Source organism: Ranitomeya variabilis, chromosome 2 (assembly GCF_051348905.1).
Source record: "Ranitomeya variabilis isolate aRanVar5 chromosome 2, aRanVar5.hap1, whole genome shotgun sequence".
Taxonomy (NCBI): Eukaryota; Metazoa; Chordata; class Amphibia; order Anura; family Dendrobatidae; genus Ranitomeya; species Ranitomeya variabilis.
The window spans coordinates 354,844,638-354,863,533 of NC_135233.1; the positions used below are offsets into that span (position 1 = coordinate 354,844,638).

Genomic DNA, 18,896 nt, shown 5'->3' on the forward strand with positions numbered 1-18,896 from the left:
AAGTCTTTTCAACACTTATGTTTGGCCTTTTATTTTCCACAGGAACACAGAATTTAGGCATGTGTAAGGTATAACAGTCGTACAGTGCAAACTGAGCTTGTGTCTGTAGCCCTCCACAGAGTTACTCTGTCATTTTAAATGAAACATTAAATGGCATTATATATTTTCTTTATATTATTAAAGTATTTTTTCTTAGTGAGAAATTCTTTGCACCTCTTACTGTTTTGGTTTAATTTGATTATTTGGGATTGTCTCTGACACTTATTCAATACTTCTTGGCTATGGAATAATTTGTTTTTTTAAGATACTATGAAGCTGTAGGAACTTCAGTTGCCCATATTGTCTCCATGCAACCCTTCTCTAAAATTAAGAAATCTATTCTTGATTCCAATGTTTCTATGTCTTTAATAGTTTAACCTCCTACGCATAGCTATGGTCTTAACTACATGTCACGATCAATGTTTGGATCTATGGCATATCTGGCCTCTCAGATTAAAGATTTTTTTCTTTCAGGCTATTGGGGGTTAATGTCAGTTCTGCCTGGTGGCCGCTGGTGTAAATACATTGCTGCTGAGTTTGCTGATGCAGATGGTGACCACTCCCACCTTTCTTCAAAAGGTCACCTGATGCATCAGCTGACTGTTGGTAATACAGGTCCTTTTGGATACCAGCAATGCTGAAGTCTGTAGGTTGCTGATTCAGTGGTGCTTCAGCTGAATGCTGTAATTTGGTGCCTTACTCTGCTGTGCGGTGCAATTCAGCAGAGAAAAGCTAAGTGTTGTTTTGTGTTTCTTTTTCCCCGTGGTGTTTATCTTACCTTACCTTGTGTTGTCTTAGTGCAGCAGTGGGACCAGTGTCTTCACTTGCTAATTCCCTACTCGGGGATAGGAGCAGGGGCAAGTGAGGGATTAGGTATTCTGCTCGGTGACGGGGTGAAAGAACCCATATAGGGATGCTTAGGGAGATTAGGGAACAACCTCAGGTGAGTGCAGGAGGTGTCCATTTCCCCATTCCCTATTGTCAGGGCCTACCATTGTTACTGTGTCCCCGGTGTTCCCTTGTTTGTTAGGCTGTTGGTGACCGACCTATGGTTGGGTTGTTTCATACCTGGTCAGTCACTTTTGTGACATTATAACCAACCATCCCATTTTTTCTGGTGAGCCATGGCTCAAATGCAGGCCTTTGCTCAACTGCTTCAGACCCTCACCAAGGAGTTTAGGGGGTCCTTTGTGAGGTGGTGCAGCAGCTGCAGCAGTTGGTGGGTTTTTAGGCTTCGGCCCAGGTGCATGTTCAACAAGAACCCAAGATATCTCTTCCTGTCAGGTTCTCTGGAAGTAGAGATAAATTTTTGTTTTTTCAGGAAGCCCGTAAATTGTACTTCAGGCTCTGCCCTTGTTCATCAGGGAGTGAGGAACAGTGTGTGGGGATTATAATCTTCCTTTCTTAAGGGTGATACCCAATCCTGGGCTTTCTCCCTGCTGGCCGGTTCTCCATCATTACGGTCGGTGGACGAGTTTTTTGCAGCTTTGGCGCTTGTGTATGGGGATCCCGATGGGGAATCCAGACTGCGTAAAATCAAGCAAGGGGGTTGGCCGGCTGAGGAGTACTGCTCGGAGTTCAGGAGGTGGGCCACCGACACGCAGTGGAATGACCCTGCTTTTAGGAGCCATTTTAGGCAGGGTCTGTCTCCAAGGTTGCTTGATACTCTTGTGCAGTACGCCTCCCCCTGGTCGCTGGAAGCTGCCATGTTTCTTGCTATCTGGGTAGATAGACACTTGAGGGAGAGACATACACCAAATGTGCCCCAGGGTTGCCTGTGGTTTGCCATGGTGTGGGGGCATGTTTTCACTGTGGGCAGACTGGTCATTTCATCGTGTCTGCCCAGCTCACGCCAAAATACCTGTACCACCTAAGAAGCCGCGTCCCCCTGGTTGTGTGGAGGGAGGCGACCAGTGAGTGTATATTTCCTCCATTTTTACTTAACACTCACCACATGCTTACCCTGAGTGTCAGAGTCCCCTTAGGAGGAGGGGTCAGGGGAGGGTGGTGGTTCCCTCTGAGCATTGTGGGGTGTGAGTGTGGTGACACAGGGGGACACTTCTTTTGTCAATTCCTCAAAGAATTTACCGTCTTGTGGCAAATGTATGCATGGCAATAAACGTTCAGGTCCGGACCTGTGTGTAAATGAGTACATATGGGTGTCCACCAAAAACTTCAGATGGAAGTGGGTAACTGGGACCTAGAGTTCCAGGGTGATTGTGCCATATCGGGTGTCAGCCATTCTCAGTCTGGGGATTTTTCAGTTGGACTTACCCCCAGTTATGCATGTACACAACTTATTCCCCAGGTCGGCGCTCCGGAGATTTGAGGTGCCTCCAGAGCCTACGTTGTTGGCATTTCCATCAGGCCACATTTGCCATAAACCCGAGGATCAGGTGACCACTGAGGTGAACTCTGGTGGATCGAGGCATCCTCACCATAGGTTGTTGTCTGGTGAGGTCCGGTGTTGAGGGTTCAGAGGTCCCTCATTAAAAGGAGGGTACTGTCACAATCCATGTTTGGATCTGTGGCAGATCTGGCCTCTCAGATTAAAACATTTTTCCTTTCAGGCTATCGGGGGTTGATCTCAGTCCCCCCCCGGTGGCCGCTGGTGTAATTACATTGCTGCTGATTTTGCTGATGCAGTTGGTGACCACCCCCACTTTCCTTCAAAAGTTCACCTGATGCATCAGCTGACTGTTGGTTATACAGGTCTTTTCTGGAGACCAACCTAGCAGGAGCAGCTCCCTGGTGTTAGCCAAGTCTGGTGTTTGGAGTCTTGTTGCTGTGCTATCTGTGGTGTGGAGTTTAGCTGCAGTGTGCACAAGCTAAGTGCTGAGTTACCTTGTCCCTTTGTTATTTGCGCATTCCCCTTTTGGTATTGTGTTCCCCTCACTCTCATATTGTGTTATCCTGCTTATTTGTTTTGTAGTGCTGTTTACATTGTTCTCCTCCTGGGGTGGGGGTTTAGCTCAGGGTTTAAAAGGAGATAGAGACACGTCGGTGACTTGTGCCTCCCTACCTTCAAGGGTACCCCCAAGTTAATGAAAGACAGGGCTCCCCCTAGCCTGAGGAGCAGCTCAGGGACCCAGATTCCTCATCTTCTGCTTTCCCATTACTGCCCGGTGACACTACATTTGACAAACCTACCATTCAATCTTGTGAAATGATCCACAAGGTGCTTTGCCTCTTCTTGTAGAGGTTCTTCTAAACTCTTTTTACCCATTCCAAAATCTTTGAGGGTTGTGAGAGAAAAAAGTCTCAGTTGACTCCAGGTTTCATCATTGGCGAGCGTCAATCCTTAAAAGAAAAGGACAAATATGAAATGTACATAATATGGCTCAATTTGCCAATGAAAAGTTCATTTGATATTCCTTAGTTATAGGTATAAGGTATAAATCTACTAAGAAACTCGTATGATATAACCACTAGTGATGAGCGAGCACTAAAATACTCGGGTGCTCGTTGCTCGGGTCAAGCAATTTGTAATACTCTGGTACTCGGCCAGAACAAAGAGCCCAATGGAAGTCTATGGACAATCCGAGCATTTTTACTGTGATTCCCCCGGGGGTTCTTTTAAGGTATAAAAACATCTGACAAGGATGGAAACAATACTCAAATGACATGGGAATATCATGGGAAATGCCCCTGGAAGCATTTCTAACACCCAGATCACAGGTTTGAGCAATGTGGTCAGAGTCTTACACCATTTTTATAGGCGCACCCAAAAACATACAAAAACTAAAGCAAAACAGATTTTCCTGTGAAATATGTTAAGGAACATCCTTTCCAGGGTAATGAATTTTACATAAGGCAAAATAATTAACCCAAAACAAAAATGTTCCTTCACCACTTGGGCTTTAGCGTTTTTAATACGTTTTTCAACTTTAGCATTGCTTTCAACCAAGACAAAGGCATTCACTGGGAAATGTAATTGTTTCATTTAACAACCTTAGCTGACCATGTGGTGTTTGACACAGGAGACACGTCTTGCTTCATTTATGAAAGAGGGACTCTTAAAGTCACAAAGCCTATTTTTATTGGGGAATCAGGCAGCATTAATATTCTTAAATGGCCATTATTATACAGTGGGTCTCCTATACTGTTATTGCCTATGCAGTGAGTGGCTGGGCTGCCAAAAATTAAGACACACCCCAATATCTATTTCACGAGATGTACAGGAGGGCCTCCTGAAAAAATGTTCCCATTATAAGAAAGTTGGTCTTCCATAGTGTTTACCTATGCATTGAATGCAAGGCCTGCCCTGCCCCAAAGTTACACACATCCCAATAAGCCTTTGGAGCCCACATACTGCATGGCCACAAGAAAACCAAGTTCACATTATTCATTTGGTACTTCCATACAGTTTGCTTATGCATTGAATGCAAGGCCTTACCTGCCCCAAAGTTACAAACACTCCAATAAGCCTTGGAAGAGATGTAGAAGTGGGCCTCCTGAAAATATTTTCCCATTCTAAGAAAGTGGCCTCCCATATTGTTGTCCTATGCATTGAATGCAAGGTCTGCCAAAAATTTGGAGGAACTCTAATGCCCCTTGAAAGAGATGTGGAGGAGGGCCTAATAATTTTTTTTCCTATTATAAAGGAGCAGGTCTACTATAGTTGTATTGCCCATACACTAAGTGTGTGGACTGACAAACTTTTCCCTCGGGGGTACACATTTTAATTTTTTATATAAAGTATTAACGGGCATCATAAACACCCTTGCCAAAAAATAGAGTGGCTGCAGCATCACGGAATACGTTCACCCTCGTGTTCTAGTGGCGGTATCTGAAGACACGTGGAGGATGTCCTCCTAAGAATCTATTCCCAATTTAAAGGAGCGGGTCTCCTATATTTTGAATGCCCATGCACTAATTGTATGGGCTGGCAAACATTTCCCAAAGGGGTGTCCAATTTTTCTTTTTAAATCAGTTATGGGCATCATAAACACCCTTGCCAAAAAATAGAGTGGCTGCAGCATCACGTAATACGTTCACCCTCGTGTTCCAATGGTGGTGTCTGAAGACACGTGGAGGATGTCCTCATAAGAATCCATTCCCAATTTAAAGGAGCGGGTCTCCTATATTTTGAATGCTCATGCACTAAGAGTATGGGCTGACAAACATTTCCCAAAGGGGTGTCCAATTAAAAAAAAAAAAAAAATCAGCTACGGGCATCATAAACACCCCTGCCAAAAAATAGAGTGGCTGCAGCATCACAGAATACATTCACCCTTGTGTTCCAATGGTGGTGTCTGAAGACATGTGGAGGATGTCCTCCTAACAATCTATTGCCAAGTTAAAGGAGCGGGTCTCCTATATTTTGAATGTCTATACACTAAGTGTATGGGCTGGCAAACATTTCCCCATGGGGTGTCCAATGTTTTATTTTTTTAAAATTAGTTATGGGCATCATAAACACCCTTGCCAAAAAATAGAGTGGCTGCAGCATCACCGAATATGTTCAGCCTCGTGTTCTACTGGTTGTGTCTGAAGACAAGTGGAGGATGTCCTCCTAAGAATCGATTGCCAATTTAAAGGAGCGGGTCTCCTATATTTTGAATGCCTATACACTAAGTGTATGGGCTGACAAACAATTCCCCATGGGGGGTACACATTTTTTTTAATTATTTACGGGCATCATAACCACTAGTGTTGAGCATTCCGATACTGCAAATATCGGGTATCGGCCGATATTTGCTGTATCGGAATTCCGATTCCTAATTCCGATATTTTTGCGATATCGGAAATCGGAATCGGAAGTTCCTATAGTGAAATTATGCAGTATAATGAAGTGTGGGCGGTGCGTGGGCGGAGACTGCATGTGTGCGTTGCGGGCGGTGTCTCTGCGGGACCGTGGGGCTCTCTGCGTGTGTGCCGGGGCTCTATGTGGCATGCGGGTTGTCTCTGTGTGGCGTGTTTCTGTGCAGGGTGTCTGTGCGGCGTGCGGTGTCTCTGTGCAGCATGCGGGTGTCTCTGTGCGGCGTGCGGGGTGTCTCTGTGTGGCATGCGGGGTCTCTGTGCGGCATTCGGGGTGTCTCTGCGGCGTGTGGGGTCTCTGTGTGGCGTGCGGGGTCTCTGTGCGGTGTGCGTTGTCTCTGCAGCATGCAGGGTGTCTTTGCGGCATGCAGGGTGTCTGTGTGGTGTGTGGGGTCTCTGTGCGGTGTGCGGGGTGTCTCTGCGGTGTGCATGGTGTCTCTGTGCAGCGTGCGGGGTCTCTGTGCGGCATGCGGGTGTCTCTGCGACATGCGGGGTGTCTCTGTGCGGGGTCTCTGTGCGGCATGAGGGGTCTTTGTGTGGCGTGAGGGGTCTCAGTGTGGGCATTGTCCGATGGGACTACAAGTCCCATCGGACGATGCCTGCTACACTGACAGTGATTGACACATTAGCCAATGATGGGACAGTAGTAGTCCCATCATCCGGCTAATGTGTTGAGTGATGAAAAAAAAAATACTCCATACATAATCCATACATACTCCATACATACTACATACATACATACATACTACATACATACTACATACATACATACAAACTACAAACATACATACTACATACATACATACTACATACATACATAATGCATACATGCTACATACATACTACATACATGCTGCATACATGCTACATACATGCTGCATGCATGCTACATACATACTGCATACATGCTACATACATGCTGCATAGATGCTGCATACATGCTACAAACATGCTACATACTTGCTACATACATCCTGCATACATGCTACATACATGCTACATACATGCTACATACATACATACTACATACTGCATACATCCATACATACATGCTACATACATACTATATACATACATACTGCATACATACTACATAACTGCATACATACTACATACATACATACTACATGCATACATACTACATACATACTACATACATACTGCATACATACATACTACATACGTACTACATACAGTACATTCATACATTGCATACTCGACATACATATAGACATACAGTACATTAAACATAGATTACATACTCACCATTACTTGTCATTTTGTTCCTCGAAGCCAGTGTCATCTGTAAAAAATATGAAAAAACAAACAAACAATATACTCCCTGTCAGCAGAAATCCACGAGTGTCTCATGACGATCTCCCAAGGAGAACGGCAGCAACAGCTGTTGCAACCGCTCTCCAGGGGCCCCAGAAACACAATGACGGAAAGAAGGTATTCCTCCGCCGCTGTAAAAAAAAAGTCCCTAGTCTCACTTTATGGCATTGCTGGCTGAGAAATGTTCCCAGGCAGCAATTGCCATAAAGTGAGACTTTGAACTATAGTAACCTCAGTGATGCACTACAGGAGCCATTGTCTCCTGTCAGTGTGTCACTGAGGGTCCTATAGAGCAGTGACATCACCCGATGTCACTGCTCTATAGGGGAGATCGTCGTGGGACACTCGTTATTAATTGGACTACGGCGGACAGGTAGTATGCGGTTTATTATTTTAAGTTTTTTGCAGGCGCTGAATTATGGTAAGTATGGTGAAATGAAGAATATGAAAATACCTTTTCCTAATGTGTGCGTGTTTTTTTAACCCTTTCTTACTATTGGATTAATAACGGATAGGCGCCTTATTGACGCCTCTCCGTTATTAACCCGGCTTAATGTCACCTTACAATAGCAAGGTGACATTAATTCCTTATTACCCCATATCCCACCGCTACACGGGAGTGGGAAGAGAGGGGCTAAGTGCCGGAATTGCCGCATCTTACAGATGCGCCATTTCCGGGGCAGCTGCAGACTGGTATTTGTAGCCGGGGGGGCAATATCCATGACCCCTCTCTAGGCTATGAATATCAGCCCGCAGCTGTCTGCATAGCCTTTCTGGCTATAAAATATAGGGGACCCCACGTCATTTTTTTGGGGGTCCCCCTATTTTAATAGCCAGTAAAGGCTACGCAGACAGCTGCGGGCTGATATTCATAGCAGGCTACAAATATTGGCCCCCGGCCGTCGGCTTTCCCTCTCTGGCGCAGAAAATTGCACGGGAGCCCACGCCGTTTTTTTCCATTTTTTTTAATTCAACGCTCATAAAGGCCTCTTGCACTTGGTACGTGTCCGTCGCTATGCGTCGGGCCGACGTACCGACGCACGTTGTGAAATTTGTGCCCAACATGGGCAGCGGATGCAGTTTTTCAACGCATCCGCTGCCCATTCTGAAGTCCTGGGAGGAGGGGGCGGAGTTTCTGCCACGCATGCGCGGTAGAAAATGGCGGACGCAATGGACAAAAAAGTTCACTTGAACGTTGTTTTCGTGCCAACGGTCCGCCAAAACACGACATGTAGTTTTTGGTGCAGGTTTTGATGCTGGTTCTTGGTTCAGTTTTTGGTGCAGTTTTTTATGCAGTTTTTAGTGCAGTTTTTGGTGCAGGTTTTGGTGCCGTTTTTGATGCGGTTTTAGATGCTGTTTTTGATGCTTGATGCGGTTTTTGATGCTGTTTTTGATGCAGTTTTCGTTCCGTTTTTTTACCGGTTTTGATGCATTTTTTGGAAATAAATAAATGGAAAATGTTCATGATTTGAATGGAAACATGCATGAAAAAATGGATTCGGAGGCCGGATTCATCATTTCACATCTGTTTCATCTGCTTTTTGCTGGATCCGTCGCTGTGCGTTTTTTCGCCGGACAGAAAAATCGTTTCTTTGTATGTGTTTTCCGTCCAGCGGAAACAGCTTTTTTGACGGATCCTGCAAAAAACGGATGAAACGTGTGGCCATCAGGCCCAATCCGGTGCTAATACAACTCTATGAGAAAAAAAAAGGATCTGGCAGAAAAAAAAGGATTTCGCGTAAAAAACCCGGATCTGGCGTAAAAAACGGATCCGGTGGAAAAAACGGATCTGGCGGAAAAAACGGATCCGGCGGAAAAAACGGATCCGGCGGAAAAAAATGGATCTGGCGGAAAAACCGAATCCGGTGGAAAAAACACATCCGGCGGAAAAAATGGATCCGGCGGAAAAAACGGATCTGGTGGAAAAAACGGATCCGGTGGAAAAAACGGATCTGGCGGAAAAAAACAGATCTGGCGGAAAAAAAACAGATCCTGCAAATGTGATCGCAGGATGCGTTTTTTCCCATAGACTTGTATTAGCGATGGATGGCCACACGTCGCGTCCGTTGTGCAACGGATCCGTCGTGTTTTGGTGGACCGTCGGCACGGAAAAACGTTTCAAGTGAACTTTTTTTGTCCATCCCATCTGCCATTTTCTACCGCGCATGCGTGGCCGAAACTCCGCCCCCTCCTCCCCGCACTTCAGAAGGGGCAGCGGATGCGTTTAATACACTGCATCCGCTGCCCATGTCGTACACAAATTTCACAACGTGCTTCGGTACATCGGCCCGACGCATAGCGACAGACCCGTACCGACGCAAGTGTGAAACAGGCCTTTATGAGCGTAGAATTAAGAAAAAAAAAACGGAAAAAAACGGCGTGGGCTCCCGCGCAACTTTCTGCGCCAGAGGGGGAAAGCCGACGGCCGGGGGCCAATATTTGTAGCCTGCTATGAATATCAGCCCGCAGCTGTCTATATGTTATAGCCAGAAAGGCTATGCAGGCAGCTGCGGGCTGATATTCATAGCCTAGAGAGGGGCCATGGATATTGCCCCCCCAGGCTACAAATACCAGTCCGCAGCTACCCCAGAAATGGCGCATCTGTAAGGGGCACTTAGCCCCTCTCTTCCCACTCCCGTGTAGCGGTGGGATATGGTGTAATAAGGGGTTAATGTCACCTTGCTATTGTAAGGTGACATTAAGCAGGGTTAATAACGGAGAGGCGTCAATAAGACACCGATCCATTATTAATCCAATAGTAGTAAATGGTTAATAAAACATGCACACATTAGGAAAAAGTATTTTATTATTCTTCATTTCACCATACTTACCATACTTCAGTGCCTGCAAAAAACGTAAAATAATAAACAGCATACTACCTGTCCGCCGTAGTCCAATTAATAACGAGAGTCCCACGATGATCTCCCCTATAGAACAGTGACATCGGGTGATGTCACTGCTCAATAGGACCTTCAGTGACACACTGACAGGAGACAATGGCTCCTGCAGTGTATCACTGAGGTTACTAAAGTTCAAAGTCTCACTTTATGGCAATTGCTGCCTGGGAAAATTTCTCAGCCAGCAATTCCATAAAGTGAGACTAGGGACTTTTTTTTACAGCGGCAGAGGAATACTTTCCTCCTGTCATTGTGTTTCTGGGGCCCCTGGAGAGCGGTTGCAACAGCTGTTGCTGCCGTTCTCCACGGGAGATCGTCGTCGGACACTCGTAGATTTCTGTGGACAGGGAGTATATTGGTTGTTTGTTTTTTTCATCTTTTTTACAGATGACACTGGCTTCGGGGATCAAAATGACAAGTAATGGTGAGTATGTAATCTATGTTTAATGTACTGTATGTCTATATGTATGTCATGTATGTAATGTATGAATGTACTGTATGTAGTGTGTATGTAGTATGTATGTATGTAGTATGTATGTACACTGTGTTCCAAATTATTATGCAAATTGGATTTAAGTGTCATAAAGATTTAATTGTTTTGTTTTTCAAATAAACTTGTGGATGGTATTGTGTCTCAGGGCTCAATGGAACACTGAAATCAATCTTAAACACATGTGATAATTGGTTTTCCAGGTGATTCTAATTAAAGGAAAACTACTTAAAAATGATGTTCCACATTATTAAGCAGGTCACAGTTTTCAAGTAACATGGGAAAGAAAAAGGATCTCTCTGCTGCTGAAAAGCATCAAATAGTGCAATGCCTTGGTGAAGAGATGAAAACATTAGAAATTTTCCAAAAACATAAGCATGATCATCGTACTGTTAAGAGATTTGTGGCTGTATCTGAGCACAAATGTGTTTGTGCTGATAAAGGCATAATGAGGAAGATTTCTGCCAGGCAAGTTCATCGGATAAAGAGAGCAGCTGCTAAAAAGCCATTACAAAGCAGCAAACAGATATTTGAAGCTCAAGGTGTAGGCTCCTTCAAAGGCTTGCTGTGGTGCATAAACCTACTATTCGGCCACCCCTAAACAGTTTTCACAAGCAGAAATGGTTGCAGTGGGCCCAGACATACATGAAGACTAATTTCCAAACAGTCTTGTTTACTGATGAGTGTCGAGCAACCCTGGATGGTCCAGATGGATAGAGTAGTGGATGGTTGGTGGGTGGCCACCATGTCCCAACAAGGCTGCAACATCAGCGAGGAGGTGGAGGAGTCATGTTTTGGGCCAGAATCATGGGAAACAGCTGGTAAGGCCCTTTAACGTTCCTGAAGGTGTGAAAATGACCTCTGCAAAGTATATAAAGTTTCTGACTGACAACTTTCTTCTATGGTCTAAAAAGCAGAAACGTGCCTTCAGGAGCAAAATCATCTTCATGCTGACAATGCCCCATCTCATGCTGCAAAGAATACCTCTGAGTCATTGGCTGCTATGGGCATAAAAGGAGAAACTCATTGTGTGGCCACCATCTTCCCCTGACCTCAACCCTATAGAGAACCTTTAGAGGATCATCAAGCAAAAGATCTATGAGGGTGGGAGGCAGTTCACATCCAAACAGCAGCTCTGGGAAGCTATTCCAACTTCATGCAAAGAAATACAAGCAGAAACTCTCCAAAAACTCACAAGTTCAATGGATGCAAGAATTGTGAAGGTGACATCAAAGAAGGGTCCTATGTTAGCATGTAACTTGGCCTGTTGGGATGTTTTGGCCTTAAATAGCTTTTTTGTTCAGTGGATGTGACCTCCTAATGCTACAAATTCCACAAATGAGCATTTTCAGTTCTTTAAAACATATCAAATGTTTAGAAATTCTACTGTGCATAATAATTTGGAACAGTGCATTTTGAGTTTTTATTCATTTTGGAGATTATACTGTTATCATTGGGAGGTTTTTTCAATAAAATTCGATGTATAATCTAACGGGTGATGACTTTTATGAGACTGACTGTCATTTGCACTGACCATTTAGGAAAATCTGATAAAAATGTAATTTGCATAATAATTTGGAACATAGTGTATGTATGTATGGAGTATTTTTTTTTTTTTCATTCAATACATTAGCCGGATGATGGGACTACTACTGTCCCATCATTGGCTAATGTGTCAATCACTGTCAGTGTAGCAGGCATCGTCCGATGGAACTTGTAGTCCCATCGGACGATACCTGCACTGAGACCCCCACACGCCGCACAGAGACACCCTGCACGCCACACAGAGACCCCGCACGCCGCAGAGACACCCCGCACACCGCAGAGACATCCCGCACGCCGCACAGACACCCCGCATGCCGCAGAGACACCCCGCATGCCGCAGAGACACCCCGCACACCGCAGAGACACCCCGCACGCTGCACAGAGACCCCGCACACCACACAGAGACCCCGCACGCAGCACAGAGACACCCCGCATGCCGCAAAGACACCCGCACGCCGCACAGAGCCCCAGCACGCTGCACAGACCCCAGAGAGCCCCAGTAGGCAGGTACACATCCCTGGCAGGCCCGCACAGACCCCGCCCTCACACACAGACACTCACAATGTCCGCCCACGCACCGCCCACGCATTGCCCACACTCTTCCCCCCTCCGGAAGAGGATGTAGAAGGACAGAAAGGGCTTATTTACATTCCGATATTTGTGTCCCATTGACTTGCATTGGTATCGGGTATCAGTATCTGCGATAACCAATATTTTTTGGATATCGGCCGATCCAATCCGATACCGATACTTTTGAATATCGGAAGTTATCGCTCAACACTAATAACCACTCTTGCCAAAAAATAGAGTGGCTGTAGCATCACGTAATACATTCACCATGGTATTCTAGTGGTGATGGATGATGAGGATGAGGAGAAGGAGGAAGATAACACGAAATCGGCAAAATCAGGAATCATATACGCATGTGTGGGTGTAAAGAGGTGCATTGGAATACACCTCCCCAAAAAATACACTGTATTGGAGGTTATATTTCGCTGTTATTATTCGGTGGTGTAGAGAAGTCTGGCCCAATCCAGCGCTTGTTTATTTTTGTAAGAGTCAGCCTGTCAGCATTTTCTCTAGCAACCCCACACGACAGCACTCCTGGAGGATGTTACCCCTTTCCTAATAGGGACAGAAAATGACAAAGATGTTAAATAACCCCTCCCTCATCTTTCCCTCAGTGTTCTTTCCTGTCCTTACTAGGGATGAAGAGGTAATCCCAGGTGTACTGTGCCGGTAACGATCACCGAGGGGAAGAAAAACTCATAAGCCGGGCATTCTTCGGCTGGAGGGCCTCAAAGGTCTCCAGTCCCTCTCCTCCTTCGGCGTTGTGGACAGCATGTCGCGCGGTGCTCGGAGACTTCCGATCTGAAGCTGGCAGCATGATGTGACGTCAGACGCCAGCCGGCTTTGGCATACAAGAAATGTCCTTTTGTGTTCCATACTGGAACGCATAATGAATACAGCGCGGATGGTGTCGGCGGGCTCCCCGCCGCACACCTGGACATCAGAGGGAGGAGGTCCTCTGATCAAGAAGATCAAGAAGACAGGTGCTGCAGTCCGGTCACCTATATAAGAGCCCCGGACAGGAAGACATCTCAGGTAGGACCACTGTGTCAGCTACCTCGCACTGCATCTGCAGATCCCAGCACCATCCCGACCCCAGTAAATAGTCCACTTCCTGATGCAGGTTGCAATCTTATAATTCCTTCTCCCCTTTATTGCAGGGGGACAAAGAACATGCATCAGGAAGCAAACCTAAGACTTCACGCAAATGCGCAGTCTGTACGAAAAGATTGTCCTCTTCGTATAAGAAAACATTATGCAAAGAGTGCACAGAAAAGTCATCAGGGAAGAGCAACCATCCTTGATGGAAAAGATTAAGGGCTTAATCCAGCACAAGAATAAAATCTCCCTGGCCCTTTCCCAGCCCACACCCTCTCCTAGTGCCCCTCCTGAAGCTAAGAGGAGGAAGCTTAATCCAGAGGAAGAATGATATTAGGACTCTCTGGAGGAAACATCAGACGAGCCTCCAGAAGAGGGTGAAATATCTCTAGACCCAGAGGCTTCCCAGCAAGAGAGATATTACTTCTCATCAAGTGATATAGAGCAACTCCTCATAGCAGTAAGCAAGACTATGGAAATTGAGGAAGAGAGGACTGTCCAGTCAGTACAGGAAGAGATGTTCGGGGAGTCTCCCTTCTAAGAAAAAGTATGTGTTTCCCATTCATAAGAATATCCGGGACCTGGTCCTAGAAGAGTGGGAATCCCCAGAGAAGAGGCTGACCACTCCAGCAGAGATGAAGTACAGATTCCCGGTAGATGATGAGACAGCTTCATGCTGATTGGAAATTCCAAGAGTGGACGTCCAGATTGCTAGGGTAGCCAAAAAGACCGCACTGCCATTTGAGGATGCCTCCCAGTTGAAGGACCCTCTGGAATGTAAGACTAATGGACTACTGAGAAAGTCATGGGAAATGTCGGCATCTTTATTAAACAACAATGCAGTATCTATATATAACCTACAACACGATTACCGTGGCCAAGACGGAATTCTACCACTTTAGGCCCAATATACTATACCAACAACAGAAAGTTTGATCTCTGTGGTGAAAATATTTTACTGTATTATAAACCCATGTTTAAATCAGCATATAATTCAGAGATTTCAATAAAGAGTAAGGGGATTTTTAGTGAAAAAATATACAACTTTTATTATACACATTTAACATAATAAACAGACAAAATTACCAATGTTGACATAAAAAAACGGACATAGAAGCAACTAGCCATAAAATTACAAATCTTTATTTAGAACATACATAAAAACAATTTTTATCAAATATGCAAAAAAGTGGGGATAGAAATATGCAAAAGAAACCACCAGAAGAGGTAATAAGTTATAGTATCATTAAATATCCGAACAGTTCATAATTGGGTACAAAAGGTAAGTATATGCCAAGCACAAAGCCTTATGGTATTATGACAGTGCATTTGAGGGAGCCCAAAAAAAGCCTACCTATTATGTAAATCATGTAACAAAGGCAACATGCACATGCTAATGGATCCAAGTATATTTCTTAACAATGCGTATCCCAGGATAAATAGTTCACAATAAACGCAAAGGGATAGATGTAAGGCTACTTTCACACTGGCGTAGGCACGGGGCCGTCGCCATGCGTCGGCCCGACGTGCCGACGGACAGTGTGATTATTTTGCACAACGGGGGCAGCGGATGCATTATTACAACGCATCCGCTGCCCCATTGTGAGGCGCGGTCGGAAAAGACGGTCTCGACGCTGCAAAAAACGTTACAAGCAACGTTTTTTTGCTGACGACGGACCGACGTGACACGACGCAACCGTCGCACGACGGTTGCGACGTGTGGCAATGCGTCGCACTGCGTCGCTAATGTAAGTCTATGGCGAAAAAACGCATCCTGCAAGCACTTTTGCAGGATGCGTTTTTTCTCCAAAACGACGCATTGCAACGGAGGAAAAAAACACTAGTGTGAAAGTACCCTAAAAAAACGGGCTATTCAGGGAATCAGATATAATAAGGGAATATGACACTTTGTATGAAGCAAGTGAGACAATGCAAAGCAACACATAAGACCCAGTTTTTTGCATATTTAATAAAAATTGTTTTTATATATGTTCTAAATAAAGATTTGTAATTTCATGGCTAGTTGCTTCTATGTCCGTTTTTTGATGTTAATATTATTGTTGAAGCTTTGCCATTGATCTAGGCAGTTTTCCCCCTTTTTTTTGATGCGTCAAAATTACCAATGGTATTCATGTGAGCAGCAGCTAAAACTCACTGGCACCGTAAAAGTTGAAAAATATATTGCCAGGACATAGAGAAACAATGGTGTCACAGTGGGCACTATTATGCACTATTGTATCGGGTGGTGAACAAAAAGGCATGAATATGATGTATCATTTATATCATATGACACTGATTAGTAGGTCAGATTCAGGGGTTAGTGTACTAGCTGTGTGAAAAATAGTCACACGCTATAACACTAAAGCAATCAGAAGCTCTATATAGTATAGTATAGCCTAGGTCTGCCTTATATGGCTTCCAGTTGCTCCCCGTCATGACCCAATAGAGCAGTTGTCATTAGTAAGCCGATTCATTCACGATGTCTAGGAGATAACCCAAAGTTTAAGTATATATGAATTTACCTTGAGACATGATGATCACCCTGTGCTACAGTGTCCGTGACACACGCAGGAGCCTCTTTTTTTTTTAGTAAAAAATATAGTGCCTTTTTGTTCACCACCCGATACAATAGTGCATAATAGTGCCCACTGAGACACCATTGTTTCTCTATGGCCTGGCACTATATTTTTAAACTTTTACAGTGCAAGTGAGTTTTAGCTGCTTCTCACATGAATGCCATTGGTAATTTTGTCTGTTTATTATTTTAAATATGTATAATACAAATTGTATATTTTTTCACTAAAAAATCCCCTTACTCTTTTATTGAGATCTCTGAATTATATGCTGATTTAAACATGGGTTTATAATACAGTAAAATATTTTCAACACAGAGATCAACGTTTCTGTTGTTGGTATACCAATGCAGTATCTACCTGTGTGACTAGATAAATGTACCGCTGGCTGGGACAACTGGAGGAGCACCTGTCCTCAGGTACTCCCAGAGAAGATATTCTAGCTTCCCTACCTCTCTTCCAGAATGTGACAGGCTTTCTAGCAGATGCCTCTGCAGAGTCAGTGAGAGTGGCAGCGAGATCATCAGGGTTATCAAACTCAGTGAGGCGAGCACTTTGGCTAAGATCTTGGTCTGGGGATATGACTTTGTGCTCTGTTCCTTTCAAGGGGAAATATATGTTTGGTTGGGCCTCATATGAAATATTAGAAAAGGCCTCAGACAAAAAGAAAACATTACCAGAGCCTAGAAACCCTAGGAAAAGACCCTTCCGCTCTTAACAAGAGCATGCTCCTCAGTACAGGTGGAAGGGCAAGTCAGTTGCATTAGAGCTATCCAAAAGGGGGAAAAGACAGGAATCTTTTTCTTCCCCACCCCCAAAAACAAAGAAAACAATGAGGCCATCACAGTGGGGGGTCCTATCTCAAACTTCCTCCCATACTGGCAAAAAATCTGCTATGATCAATGGACCCTAAGATCAGTCAGAGAGGGGATAAAGATAGAGTTTGTCTCATATCCTCAAAGAACATTAAAAACAACATGTGTATCCATGCCAAGACTACAATCCACCCTGATTAGGAGTAGAAGACCTATTAATCGCCAATGTAAACTCCATAGTCCCGAAGAACGAAAGGAACAGGGGACATTATTCAAACCTATTCCTGATAAAAAAAAAGCAAGCGGGTCTCTTCTGATCATAATCAACCTGAAGCACCTAAATCGATATGTAGCATACAGAAGATTCAAGATGGAATCTGTCAGGTTAACAGTACCTCTGAAAGGACAAAATTTTGTCATGGTGACTATACATCTACAGAACGCATATTATCACGTCCCAATCCATCCAACTTATCAAAAATTCCTAAGATTTGCAGTCGCCAGGGGAAAAGACATAGACCATTTCCAGTTCAGCGTCCTCCCTTTTGGACTATCCTCAGCCCTAAGGATCTTCACAAAGATCATGGCCGAGGTTATGGCTTACATCAGAGGTCAACATATTGTATTTGCATAATCCCATACCTCGACAACCTCTTGGTAGTGGCTCCCTCAGTACCCATGCTACAAGAACATCTTCAGACGACAGTCCAGATCTTATCATCCCTAGGCTGGATAGTGAATCACAAAAAATCGGATATGGTTCCATCAACAACAAAAACATTTTTAGAAGTCATACTAGACTCACACAGCCAAACATCTTTCTTGCCCAGAAAAAAAAAATATTGCTAACAGCAAAGATAAAGATGTCGTGGGAAAAATAAATAGTATCATTATGATGAACTATGTCGGTTCTCGGATCCATGACATTCTGCGTCCAGATGGTAGCATGGGCACAAGCCCACACCAGGACAATTCAGACTCATGTCTTGGCAAACTGGGATGGACCCCAGAATCTAAAGACAACAAGATCCGAATACCACTGCATGTAAAGTCCTCATTGACATGGTGGCTACTAGGGTTGAGCGACTTTCATTTTTTTAAGATCGAGTCGGGTTTCGCGAAACCCGACTTTGTCCAAAGTCGAGTCGAGTGAAGTCGGCCGATTATCGCGAAAAGTCGGGGATCGACCGAAACATGAAACCCAATGCAAATCAATGGGGAAGCATAGTCGGCAGTGAGTGGAGGCCAGGAAAACACCTACAGTGCCCATTTTAATGCCAAAAACATCCATTCTTGTTTCTGAAGCTTGTCAATCTTAATTAACTTTATAATAATAGTTGGGCATTGGAAATTGGGGGTCATTTGGCAAAAGTTGTGGGGGGTTGGGCTGGTTCAAGGTTTTAGTGGGCCCAGGAAACGTGGACTACGTCACAGCGGTGGAGCAGTGAGAGGTAAGTATTTCAACTTTGCAAGAAAACCCATGAGCGGCAGACAGACACCATTAGTAGGGCCGAACCACACTAGTAGGCCCTATGCAGTTTAATATTACAAATGAAGGCCGAAAGCCTGAAGATTAAAGGTCAGGAAAATAACACAGGACAACCCCAAGGTGCGGCACACACCTTTACTAGGCCCAACCAAAGTAGTAGGCCAACTGTAGTTTAATTATTTAAAATGTAAGCCGAAAGCCTGAACATTGAAGGTCGGGACAACAAAACAGGAGAAAACCCAGTAGCGTCAGACACCGTTTTAAGGGCCCAACCACACATTTTAA

The 18,896-nt window shown here is 44.5% G+C and overlaps 1 protein-coding gene across 1 annotated transcript in view; it reads right to left on the reverse strand.

Moving 5' to 3' along the window:
- LOC143803753 (cytochrome P450 2G1-like) overlaps positions 1-18,896 on the reverse strand; it is a 353,179-nt gene that overhangs the window by 275,076 nt on the left and 59,207 nt on the right. The window contains exon 3 of the mRNA XM_077281525.1: positions 3,190-3,339. Coding sequence (XP_077137640.1) covers positions 3,190-3,339 — 150 coding nt within the window. The remainder of the gene's footprint in view (positions 1-3,189; positions 3,340-18,896) is intronic.